The sequence below is a fragment of the Rhinichthys klamathensis genome, unplaced genomic scaffold, assembly GCF_029890125.1.
Source record: "Rhinichthys klamathensis goyatoka isolate OS25496 unplaced genomic scaffold, OSU_Roscu_1.1 h1tg000329l_1, whole genome shotgun sequence".
Classification (NCBI taxonomy): domain Eukaryota; kingdom Metazoa; phylum Chordata; class Actinopteri; order Cypriniformes; family Leuciscidae; genus Rhinichthys; species Rhinichthys klamathensis.
In genome coordinates, this window is record NW_026606844.1 from 42900 (window position 1) to 56715 (window position 13816).

Sequence of the window (13816 nt, forward strand, 5' to 3'; positions counted from 1 at the left end):
TGATTAACTCATGCTTGCCAGAGTGTGTTTTCCTTTCAATAGAGATGTCGTTGAGGGATTGAATGGCCACTGATTTGGATCAGGCCCCATTGTACAAGACTTGTCACCTCTGCAGTCCCCATCAATTACATGCAGTGCTCTGCAAATCCCAGGATGAATAAATGTCCAAGAACAATCTAAGGAGCTGGAACATTCTCTTCTTTTTTTGAGCTTTGTTTTGTAACTTAAAATGAAGTGAAGCGATATAACTGTGTGTGTGTGGGAACTGAATTCTTGTCAGAATTCAAATCCAACTCCAATACAGTGAGGAATCTTCAAAACAGGATATGCAGAGTAATTAGCTAGGAACAGAAGCAATATTTCAATGGAAGTAAAATGTGTGTTGATGAGTATATGCACCATTAAAAAATTTGGGATCATTTTTATATATTTTTTATACAGTATATATTTTTGATTTCTATTATGCTCACAAAGGCTGCATTTATTTGATCAGAATACAGTAAAACGTAATATTGTGAAATATTTTTTTTATTATTATTTTAATATATTTTCATATGTAATTTATTACTGTAATGGCAAAGCTGAATTTTCAGCATCATTACTCCAGTCTTCAGTGTCACATGATCCTTCAGAAATCATTCTAATATGCTGATTTGCTGCTCAAGAAACATTTATTATTTCTACTTAATAAAGAATGGAAACCGTGATATACTGTAGTATCTATTTTCAGAATTCATTGATGAACAGAATGTTAGAAGATATAAATATTTTGCAACATTGTTAGTCTTTCATTTTTAATCAATTTAATGTCCTTGCTAAACGAAAGATCAGTTTTCTAAAAAAAAAAAAAAAAAGTACAAATAATAATTCGTTACATTTTTTCGTTACATTTATTTAGCGCTTTTTCTGGGACCTCAAAGCGCTTCACATATGGAAGGGGGGAATCTCCTCAACCACCACCAATGTGCAGCATCCACCTGGATGATGCGACGGCAGCCATATTGCGCCAGAACGCCCACCACACACCAGCATACTGGTGGAGAGGAGACAGTGATGAAGCCAATTAGTATATAGGGATGATTAGGAGGCCATGATGGACAGAGATTTTTAATGACCACAGAGAGTCAGGACCTCGGTTTAACGTCTCATCCGAAGGACGGGATGTACATGTACATGTACAAATACATGTTTGAGCACCATTCATTATGACCACCTTGTCCTGTAATTTAGCAAACAAATCTTGAAATTCAGATGTTTCATTCCAAACTCTTAAAATGTGAAGACAATGTAAAAGTGAAGTCATTGTGTTATTACTTTTGTAAATTGTTGGCCTTTTGTGGTGTATTAGTAGCCTGGTTAAAACCAGACCATTCTCAGTTGTAACTGAGTTATGGTCTGGCAAAGCTTCATAGACAAATCATTTCCAAAGGGGCGTCACCAACGGACGTAGCTCAAATGCCTCTGGGCGCAATTGGATAGACCTAAAACCAATCAGAGCGATGAAGGAGATGACGTATGCAGAGCGACGTTCGTCTGTTATTGAACAACTTTTTTCTTTTTATTGAACAATTACCATAATTGGCCTGGTACAACATATGAAATGCCTTCTCAGACAACAGACAAGCACCATAACATAGAATATAGAAAATACAAACATGGTAAAAAAAAAACAAAAAAAATAAAAATAAAGGAAATAAAATAAAAGACTAGGGGTTTTCAGAAAGTTTCACATCTTTCCTCTATCAAAGTAGATAAGATTAAGGCATTCTTTTTCTTCATCAATTTTAGCGAGAAGAAGTAATGACACAGTTCTTTATGAAAAACGTAAAAGTTTGGTAGTGTTTTCAGGAATCTATTCTTGTGTAAAAAGAATTTCCCAAGAATAATAAATGTGTTTACTGCCAAGTCAAGTGTTTCATCTTTCATAAAAAATACCAAACATTATATTTTCCTTTGTTAATACATGTAAATCTTTAAATTTAGGAAATAACCAGTAATGCAAATCCTCCCAAAAGGTATAGGCAAATGTACAATCATAAAATAGAAGTTCTGTTGTTTCGATCTGATCAACACAAAAGGAGCAACTATTAGCATCAAGACCAAATCGATATCTTAAAAATTCTCTAGATGGATATACTCCATTCAGAATCAGAATATACACTTCAACTGTCCAATTTTGGTGAGCTCTTGCAAATTGTAGCCTCTTTTTCCTATTTGTAGTGGAGATGAGTGGTACCCGGTGGGGTCTTCTGCTGTTGTAGCCCATCCGCCTCAAGGTTGTGCGTGTTGTGGCTTCACAAATGCTTTGCTGCTTACCTCGGTTGTAACGAGTGGTTATTTCAGTCAAAGTTGCTCTTCTATCAGCTTGAATCAGTCGGCCCATTCTCCTCTGACCTCTAGCATCAACAAGGCATTTTCGCACACAGGACTGCCGCATACTGGATGTTTTTCCCTTTTCACACCATTCTTTGTAAACCCTAGAAATGGTTGTGCGTGAAAATCCCAGTAACTGAGCAGATTGTGAAATACTCAGACCGGCCCGTCTAGCACCAACAACCATGCCACGCTCAAAATTGCTTAAATCACCTTTCTTTCCCATTCTGACATTCAGTTTGGAGTTCAGGAGATTGTCTTGACCAGGACCACACCCCTAAATGCATTGAAGCAACTGCCATGTGATTGGTTGATTAGATAATTGCATTAATGAGAAATTGAACAGGTGTTCCTAATAATCCTTTAGGTGAGTGTATAATGCAGTGTTTTATATTAAGGCTATTTTTGCTTAATTACCCAAACACTTCATGTTTAGCTCATGCTTGTACAGGAAAGCTGTTGTTTCCTGCAGGATAGTGGGGCTTTCTTGTGGTTAAGTACTTATTAAACATTTTAGCCCTGCAATCAAAGAGGCAACAAACAGTAAAGAATCAGCAGATGCTCTACTTTTGGTTTTGTGCCAAACATCTCGCCTGGATCGCCTTCTGTTTTCTATTTCTATTCATTTATTGCGTTGTTTGTGAACAGCCTGATATTTAGAAGATTTGGTTGCCTGTTGTGCTTTCCTAGTCAGTTTTCTTTTCTTTTTGCTTTTTTTTCTGACAGATTTGATAGATTCTATGTTTGATTCTATGTTTAAATCCAGTCTAATCTAAGTTTAAATCTAATCTAGGATTAATTTCCAATCTTGCTTTGCCAAAAGATACTTCTCGGCTGTATTTAGTCTGCTGCAAAGATGTAAGACGGTATGAGTAGAACATTTGATTCGCTCGTTTGTTGTTTTATCTTGTATCGGGTCGGGTTGGGCTGTACAGATGTCATTGGATTTATGTGATCCTAATCAAATGAAATGTTGACTGAAATCAGATGGTAATTGCTTATATAGCATTCAGCCAGTAGACAGTTTGAGTCGTGTCCATTAAAATGAGAATTTGAACGTACAGAGGCACATACAGTGTGTTAAAGTGGACAAATCACAGATTGTGTACATGCAAATAAAAAATGAGTGTTTGTGTTATAATCTGCTCTCTGCTAATAAAAGCCAGGTGGTGTGTGTGTGTGTGTGTGTGTGTGTGTGTGTGTGTGTGTGTGTGTGTGTGACTGTAAATGTTTTCCCATGGACTTCTGTGGTTGGTTGAGGCCTAACAGATTCTGACTTGACAGCATTACATGCTTTGTCATTCTGCTAGTTTGTAACAGTGAAACAATAGCATTCACAGACCCCCTCTGGCCCCTTCATGACATCTGTGTGTAAATCTTTGGGTTCTGGTCTACATTATTTTATAGCATGCTCTGATCACAAGTGACTTAAAGCTGCTGTCCGTAGCTTTTTTTGGGTTAAAAATGATCCAAAATACATATTTGATAAAATACATAACCAGCCAGTGTTCAAAACTATCTGCTTGCCTTAGCTCGATGCAAAACGGTAAGCTTGTAATAATGTTTTTAATTTTAGTGGTACTGGTGGATTTCCGCGGGAGATTCAAGCATGTCTTTGCGTCCAGTGTTGCCAACTTAGCGACTTTGTCGCTATTTTTAGCGACTTTTCAGACCCCTTTAGCGTCATTTTTTTTAAAAAGCGACTAGCGACATATCTAGCGACTTTTCACACAAACCTCAGTAATCTCCAGATGTTGCCAGTACTGTCCTGCGAGCGCGAGGTCTTGCCTTCTCCCGGCCGTCTCTCTCTCTCTAACGGCGTCTACCTTGTTCAGTGAATGGCTGAGACGAGCAACAGCACATTCATGTGTTGAGCGCGCGCCAGTTTTTTGGGGGGTTTTTTCACGGACTTGTCACTTATCTGCTTCTCTTTTGTTTTATTTTTAAAGAGTTTTGTTTGACCATTTTAATTCCGATCTTTTCTTGTGCTTATTACTTGTAATACTCACTATCACAGAGCTTTCACCCAGTTCCCGAACTCTCTCAATTCAGATAATTTTACACATATAAAAATATTTAGTCATTCACTAGCCTATATCATAGCTAGCCTACTTGTTCTACTGTCTGACAAAAATAATATAGGTAATGAGAACAGCTTTATTGGACATTCATATTATATTATATTAAAATACAGAATGTGAGCATGAATTTAGAGAGAAAACACATTAGGCATGGCAGAACGCAAGTACGACGCGATGACGTCATGAATATGCTAATTACGGATGACGTCATCTAGCGACATTTAGCGACTTTTAGGGAAGGCGTTAGCTACTTTCCTTAGAAAATAGTTGGCAACAGTGTTTGCGTCATTACGTCACATCTGTACACATAAAGAAGGAGTCTCGGCTAGTATAAGCTATATTGCGTGTGAGGATGCTGGAGGTGGAGATTTATAGCCTTTTCTCACAGCACTTGATATAATTAAACTTATCAATTTGATGGCGGATCCAGAAAGGTTCAAACGACGATCATCATCAGTGACAACTAGAGACTCACCCGCTGTAACATGCAAAAGACTTCGTTCGGACTTCGGAGTGGCTACAGAAAAAGAGACTGCAACCGGACCCATGCGAAAACAAGGATAATATCGGAAGGACATTACATGATGTAGTCACGCAATGCTTGCTGACGTTGTTAACATTAACAATTAGAGAACATAGTATAGCTACTTTGCACGGTTTTGCAAGAAATTATAATTTATAAGCAATTGTTAGATTTAATCAGCGCGATTTACTGCAATGTCAGAACCAGAACAAAAGTGGATGTTTCTTACTAGTTCAGATGACATTTCCCGGTGAAAATTGTTATGTTGGTCATACTTCCAAAAAGAATAATCTGTGATTCTGAATGCCAGTATCAACATCGGCGCGGTGACTGACAGCTGCACACTCTCCTCAAACATTGTGTTCATCCGCGCTGTGCCGTGTCGAGGGTGTTGAACTACAACCCACGTAAAGTTGATAATTCCGCGAATGACTGCAATTGCAGATTTCGAACAGAGATGGCGACAAAGAGGAAAAATGCCGGACTGCAGCTTTAAATAACACAATGGCTGTTGATTCTGCTATTTGTTTATTGATGTTTTTTTTGTTCAGTTTGTTCATTTATTTACAATTGGATTGCAAATATTTTACTATCTGTTACTGTTCATTGATTCATTCATTGATCCTGTTGTTTGTTTGTTCATTCAGTCGTTAGCTCATTTTGTTCAGTCACAAGTGACTAGCAAATGTTTTAGTCACTGTTGATTGATTCTGTTACTTTTGTATTGATTAAGTTTGTACATTCAATTTATTTGCTATGTTTGTTCAGTCACAAGTTAATATAGCCAATATTATAGTATGGATTCTGTTACTATTTATTGATTCATTTGATTCATTAATTTACCCGGTTGTTTGTTTATTGATTCAGTTGTTTGTTCATTCAAAAAAACAACTGAACTTTCTTTTTTAGGGAGTAACGCATGTATTGTATGCATTACTTTTCAAAGTAACTTTGAAAAGATTCATTTAGTTGTTAAGGTCATTAATTCTGTTCATTAACAAATGGTTAGCAAACATTATCGAGAGTATTAATTCTGTTATCGTTCATTGATTCAGTTGGTTTGTTCCTTTAGTTTATTCATTCTGTTCATTTCGGTACAAGTGGCTACTGGCTAGCAAATATTTTACAGTAGTTGCAGTTTATTCTGTTATACTTTTCATTAAATTATTGATTCAGTTGTTTGTTTGTTCAGTTTATTCATTCTTTTTGTTCAGTCACAAGTGACTAGCAAATATTATAGTGGCCATTGGTTCTACTTGGCTATTCATTTATTTGTTTGTTTGTTTGTTTGTTAGTTAGTTTGTTCTCTTCGTTCAGTCACAAGTGGCTAGCAAATAGTATAGTAGTTGCTCTGTTACTGTTCATTGGTTCATTAATTGGTTCAGTTGTTTGTTTGTTTATTCAGTTTATTCATAATGTTCATTCAGTCACAAGTTACTAGCAAATATTACAGTAGCTGTTGATTATGTTATAATTTTCACTTATTGATTAATTCATTTAGCTGGTTGCTCATTCATTGATTCAGTTGTTTGTTTGTTCGATCAGTTGATTAATACAATGTTGTCATAACTTATTGATAGTATAATTTTTACAATGTAGTTACTTTTTTAGGGAGTAACGCAATATTGTAATGCATTACTTTTCAAAGTAACTTTCCCCAACACTGGTTATCTTGACAAAAAAATATGTGGCTATTTCAATTTTTTATTATGAAAAACATGTAAAAATGCCTTGCCTTTTATTTATTTCATAAATAATAACTTCTGGCAACTACTTAATACGTCACTCTTTAAAGGAGTGCATTGCATATATACATGTATACTGTACTGCAGAAATAGCAAGAGCAGTATGACGGTATGCTATTTCAAACATAACCACAGTCACACAATTACATTTATGTAACAGCGATTTAAGAATATACATCTATCCTCATGATTCTAAAGTGATGACCTGATGATGTTTTACACAATGAATCACATTCACTCAGTGAACTATTACTTTAAGACCTTTCCTCCCCCTCTAGCCCCTAATCTAAAATCAGATATACATTACATTTGTGATTTTCTTTGGAAAACTGCAGCCCTGGCTTGGGAATATTTGCTCGGGAAATTTATAGTGCATGCATAAGATGGGCGAGTGTGAGTGGGAGAAAAGGGTGGTTGGGGGAGAATTCCACGCCTTGAATGCATTAGGCTGGGAAGCGTGATCCCCCTGGAGGATTCCTGGAGCCTGGCTTCAGACCTCACTGCCAAATGAGTGGGCCATTTGGATCCCCCCCAAAAAAAATGTAGCTTCTTAACATCTGGGCCTTTTCTCATTGCAGCTCAGTGGTCAGTCTGGAGCTCAAGTCACTGGGCTTGTAGCCAAACAAACAAGAGGTGCAAGAGAAGATCACATGCGGTTTCATGTTTAATTCATAGTGCAGATTAAATGAAGCCACTTGGGGTGAATACATATTTTATTTAGATGTGTGGGAACCAACACAAGGCATTAGGTTAGTGGCGATTAATTGTGCTCAAGTCTTTCAGATAAACTTCTTTTCATCTAAAGTCGACATGAAGCGGAAGTTGCAGTAGTCCTTTCTTCCCTATTGTGACGTACAGTATATCCGAAATGGCTTCTTGAACAAGACAAAATGTTGGGCGGGACATTATTTTGTATATCTGGAATTGATTGGTTCATTGGATGGTGTGTCATATGCTGTGATGTCATGTGAGTGACATGTTGTCCCGCCCTCGCTCCAGTGAACGCATCATCAGAGAAGAGATGTCACTGCAAGTGGGAAGTTATTTTTATTAAAGATTATGAGGGCAAATTAAAACTCTTTTAAATGATGTGCATGAATGAATTATTTATAATAAACACTTCATTATTCCACAAAAAAAATAGGAATTGCCTATTTTGATTTCATGCTGACTTTGAAAAGGAACAAAGTGTGTTGTATTTACACATGCAGCCTAAAGGGTCTGTTTAGAAAGAAGATACGAGCTTGATGGGGTCTTGCCAAAACAAGCAACCCCAGTCGGTTTGTGTGGACAGCCATTCACATTCTGACGACCACTTCCTCCCCTTACATCACTGCTTCCTGTGTGTATCCTCCAATAGTCTAGCCATAATAATCTTATCCTTGATATCAACAATCTTATGATGCTGAAAACGTCACAGCAAAAGGAATGATAGCACGGAGCCATGAGCGCAGGGCTTCCTGTCAGAGGCTTTGATCAGGAACGTGACCCGCATGACCCCATTACTGAGCACAGGACCAGACTAAAGGCTTGCGTTAAATAGGCTCAAATATTTTTAAACGAGGAATTTCGGTATCTGAAAGTTCATGTGGTTTCAATTGCGTATCTCGACGCTGGTGAGAATGCAGAGACACCAGCTTGGCTACTGTGCAAATGCTCCGCCTGGCAGAAGTCCACCGAGTCATCTGTACGACATTCATTTTCTCCCTGGCAAACGTTGAGGGTTTGCTCTGTAATTCTGTGAAACTAATTATTTAGTTACTTCATATAAGCACCCATAGATCCACATCTGGGCTGACAGATTTCTTTCACAATATCCATTTCGGTTTTAATCTCGAAGATCAGTTTATTTAATGAGACACTTGGAGCGGTTATGAACGTATCAAGTTGGATATATCATAATTTATGGTTTAATGCTTTCTGGTTATTTCATTGTAGATTGCTCGAAATGAAACGTGACCGCACAGACAGCAGACGACACGTTCGGCATCTACTGCTTTGACAGCGAGGCCGAGTGTCATCAAGGTTCTGCTGACTGCTAGTTTGGTATTTTGCTCCCTGGACTGGTTGTATAATGGAAAGCCTGGCCTGTACTGAAGTTTAAAGTGATGGGTCTCTCGAAGAGATCAGCTGCTGACAGACAGGAGATCAAGGGCTCAGAACAGCCAGCTGGAGCAGTGATGGAGTGAGACAGTTGCGGAGGTGGACAGACACTTACTTTGCAGTATTAAGCGGTTCCGTGTGTTAGACACATGAATCTGAGAATAGAAAGCTGTCATTTAGGTGGTCTTCATTTTATCTTGTTTTTTTGAACCACTCAAGTCTAGATATTGAAGTTAGTTATGTAGCACTGTATTTGTGTATTTTAAATAGGTCTATCTATCTATCTATCTATCTATCTATCTATCTATCTATCTATCTATCTATCTATCTATCTATCTATCTATCTATCTATCTATCTATCTATCTATATTTATTTTTATAAACTATTACTATATAGCTATATACATTTTTACATATACTACACTATGTACTATATATATATATGATTTATTTATAAATGAATTACATACATATAGTTCTAAAATGCATAATATAATTGGCTTTTCCACTCAAGTTATCTTATTGGCACAATTCAAATTTGGTCGACCTCTGAGCACACCAATTCCGAGTCTTTTCTTTAAGTGGTCAGACGGTCGTATCGCCAAGCCAGGCATTCCACTGCAGATCCCGCAAGAGGGGAAATGTTTGGCCCTAACCTTTGACCTTTGACACGTAAGCTGAGGCACAGCAGATGACCCCCTCATGTTCTCCTGGTTGGTCTTTCCCATCAGATGACTCCATTAGTGAATAAAGCTCAGGCGCATTAACACCCACCTTAAAAACGGCCACACACCTACCTGTTCCCTACCTAGACACACGACTGGCTGGTTAACACTGTTCTCTCTGATCTCAAAAGACAACAAATACTGCACTTCTTCATGTTAGAACCTCATTCCTTTCATAACAAATCCCGAATCCAGGAAAAATAGACTCTGATAGTAATCTGTTACGAGTTTAACTGTATGCAGTAGTCATTTATGTGAAAGGTATTCGTTTCTCTTTTTGCCGTCACCTAATTTTTCCATTCCAGACCTCTCAGCTTGGATCAACCCTTCACATTAGACAGAAAACCTGTCTCACAAAGCAATCTCCTCTGTTATGATGATAATGCCATGCTGAGTCCAAAATGGAATCCATAGAGGCCATAATTAAATGAGCCGTCAGTGTTCATGGTATGTCTACCCTTCCTCAGCATGACCTTTCTTTTTCAATATGTAGCTTCATTTTTTACACTTAGTATGTACTATTTTCAATTCAATTCAATTTCATTACATTTAATATTATATTATATTTTAGTTAAGACCAGAGTACGTGAGCAGAGTTTTGTGCTTAATTGCCTGGAGTATTTGAAAAGTCACTGTCAGAATACAGGCCTATAGTATAATGTTATTGTTTATATTTAATATGTATTTATTAATATTTTAAAATATAATGTATTTTTGTTCGCAAATACATTGCATGTGATATTTATTCAAATTCTACACGGAAAAAAAAACATTATGATCAATAAGTTATGACAACATGTTTTTACATTGATTTAACTCATCAAAATAAGTTAAGCAATTTTCATAAGATTCAACCAATTTTTTTTAAGTCAGATTAATGTGATTTAAATTGAAATGACTTAAAAATCCAAGTTGATTGTAGGCTACTTAAAAATTGAAGGCAGCAATTTTTCACAGTATTGTTCAAATATACATTTCCCCAGAAATACAATATAATATTTATTCAGATTTTACAAATACAGCATTTTCTTAATGCCGTTTTTTTCATGGGAAAAATTAACTAAAATGAGGACCTAATATGGAATGAGAGAGAGAGAGAGAGAGAGAGAGAGAGAGAGAGAGAGAGAGAGAGAGAGAGAGAGAGAGAGAGAGAGAGAGAGAGAGAGAGAGAGAGAGAGAGAGAGAGAGAGAGAGAGAGAGAGAGAGAGAGAGAGAGAGAGAGAGAGAGAGAGAGAGAGAGAGAGAGAGAGAGAGAGAGAGAGAGAGAGAGAGAGAGAGAGATCATATGTTACAAGCTGACGGAGAAACTTCAAACAAACCCACATCTGCTCTGCAACACACGGCGACTCCAGACAGCGGCTGCGCGTCTTTTACCGTCCAGCGCCTTAAACTGGATTATTTGGGAGATTATTGGCACATTTTTCGTTTCGCTATGCATTTATTTTTCGGAAAAGTTTCCCGTCGCGGTTTGCGGCTGCGGGGCAGGTGAAGAAGAGCACAAGGAGTCTCGCTATCTTTGAGACACTATAACGGGAGTTCGCGCGCGAGCCACTGATTGATTATTATTATGAGCGCGGATTGACGATGACAGCGAAACGAAAGTCTCTCACATTGACACTCAGGCGATCTTTCAGTGAGCATCTCAGAGAATCCACGACCAAAGCTTGGGATTTATTGTGGAAAAGTGTCAGAGAGAGACGACTTGCAGGTTAGTGACACTGAAAGTTCACGCTCCCTGCGTTGTAGCGTTCATGTGAAATGACAGTAGCCTATATGGCACAACATGGGTTTAGAAATAGTTTGCAATCATTTACTTTATTCTGATTATAGAGCATTGATGTTGAAGTTTAAAATTGCTTAACCGTCGTATTTTCAATTTAGCGTTAGTGTTTTGGAGATAGGATACATCGGGCAAGTTGTAGTGATGTAGCCTAAATAAATATTTCTCAGAGTAGGTGTAATTTTGAAAGTGAGTGTCTGTATAGGCATTTACATATTGCCTACTTTAAATTGTTTGCTATAGCTATGGGAAAAGAAAAAAAAAACCTGAACATCACCACCATTATTGCCTAGGATAAAAATATAAAGTTCATTTAACATTGTGCCCGTTGTCATAATAGAACCTGCTTAGAGCAAATTATAGGATTTTCACTTTCAGCGAAATATAAACAATTATAACACACACACATTGATTTGTCAAACAATTCATGGAGCAAGGTAACATAATATCATAGTAAAAATAAAAGTGCTGTACGTTTATAATATAATTTGAAGCACATGTCAACATGCCACGACCTGAAAATAGCCTTATAAATATATGCTGCTACTTAAACATACTTGTATATAGGCTACAGCAACTTCATTTCATACACAACGAATGAGGAGTTTTGCATAATCTATCTTCCACTGGCAGTACTTTCAACATTTAAGTTGTTTAAGTAGAAATTTACTGGCAGACGTGTTAAACATTTTAAGAAACTAGCTACTATTGACTTGACTCGATGTATTCAGAACGGAGACACTTAACGACCATGTTTGACCACTAGATGTCAGTCAGTGCAACCTGGTGCTTTTGTGGAAAACACTTGTAATCACTTTTCATATTAGAGTTTCACTTTTCTGTATGGTGGCCCATCTGTTTGTTTTATTGGACAGTAATTAAAACTCTGCTGTTATTAGATTTAAATCTTTAACAGCTTGTGTATTTGTCTTGTTTATTTGGGCATGTGATCGGGCTGCCATGGGGATGGTGATGAAATGTGGAGGCATTGTTGGCATGCTTATCACGTTCATTTCCATATATGTATTTCAGTGATGTGATGCCCTATGTAGGTGGCAGTCATGCGCACGATCTGGCCTGACTGTTTATTCACATGCCAAACAATGAGGAGCCCTTTGAGGCATGACGGGGGAAAGATCAGTGTGGCTCCCAAGAGGGGTATATTTCAGTCTAACTTGAGCCTCTATTAAAAGTTCAACCATGAAGGATATTGTGGCAGATAGAGCTCCGCCTTTCAGTTTTGGCCTTCAAAACAAAGTCTATTGTTATAAGCTTTAGACTAATTGAAATTGATTAAATGACAATTTTTACAAAAGAGTTTGGGTTTTAAAAGGTTTTTATGCTCACTAAAGCGGCATTTATTTGACTAAATACAGTCAAAACAGCAATATTGTAAAATATTATTACAGTTTATAATAACTTTTCTATTTAAATATATTTTAAAATGTAATTTATTCCTGTGATGGTAAAGCTGTATTTTTAAAGCTGTAGAACTTATGTCAATGAAAAAGAATTTTCAACAAATTTTGTAAATGTTGTGCGATCGTTTTGCTGATTTGATATATGTAACACACCATTGTGGTATTCTTTATGCATTTACATTCTGGCTCATCTATCATGATTGTTCACAGTGGTAGAGATACTTTTTCAATAAATATATTTTTTTAGGCTGTGCATTAAGCACTTTAGGTTTTCTTAGCTACCAAATATATTTAATAGATTTTTTTGTATTATAAATGTTGGTATATACTTAATAGATTTTCTAATAGATTTTCTTGTATTATAAATGTTGGTATATACTTCTTACATATTTTTATCTGTTTGTCTGATGTAATTGTGCTTTCACTTGATTGGTTCTATCATGGATGTATGTGATCATGTGACCATGTATGGCTGTATATAAGGAGGTGTGTCTCTCCACTTGTTTATGTCTGATGAAGGGCTGGGCCCGAAACGTTACACGAGGTGAGCAACTATTAAAACTCGCTTAGGAGCATCTTCTGGTGTGCGGACTCATTGTTTACCTTTGCAAATATCTGTCCGTCCAGCACCCAGTTTTATTACTTTGGATGTGCGTGCTGCACTTTTTTGAACTCTTTACATGAAATTTGATCGGCACAGCACTCCTTTTTTTGACTCCTGAATTCAAACAACCACATTGGTGCAGTTCATCTATACTATCTAGACAATGGATTCGAATGCTTCTGCAACTTTTGAGTTCTCTCGAGAAGATTACTCACAAATCATCTTTAAAGACTCACTTTTTAGTGGCTCAATGAGAGAATCCACTGGAGTGTCGTCCAGAACTCTGGAAAGATTACAAGAAAGAGAGACACGCCTATATCTACATGCTGTTACACTCAGCGATTATATGCGGGCAAAGAGAATCCCTAGGGGTCTCAGGATCAATAAAGGTCCGATTATCTGTAAAGATAAGGATACATTCTGTGATCGCTGGAGCGAAATACTCAATAAATGCTCTTTTG

General features: G+C 37.1%; 1 protein-coding gene across 2 annotated transcripts in view; it reads left to right on the plus strand.

Moving 5' to 3' along the window:
- The window catches only part of stard13b (StAR-related lipid transfer (START) domain containing 13b), a 95778-nt gene that overhangs the window by 32783 nt on the left and 49179 nt on the right, over positions 1–13816 (plus strand). Inside the window, exon 1 of one of the 2 annotated variants that reach the window (XM_056272027.1) lies at positions 10858–11258. The exons of the other annotated variant lie outside the window; for it this stretch is intronic. Coding sequence (XP_056128002.1) covers positions 11135–11258 — 124 coding nt within the window. The 5' untranslated portion in view covers positions 10858–11134. Of the gene's footprint in view, positions 1–10857; positions 11259–13816 lie in introns of those variants that run through there. 2 annotated transcript variants of the gene reach the window in all.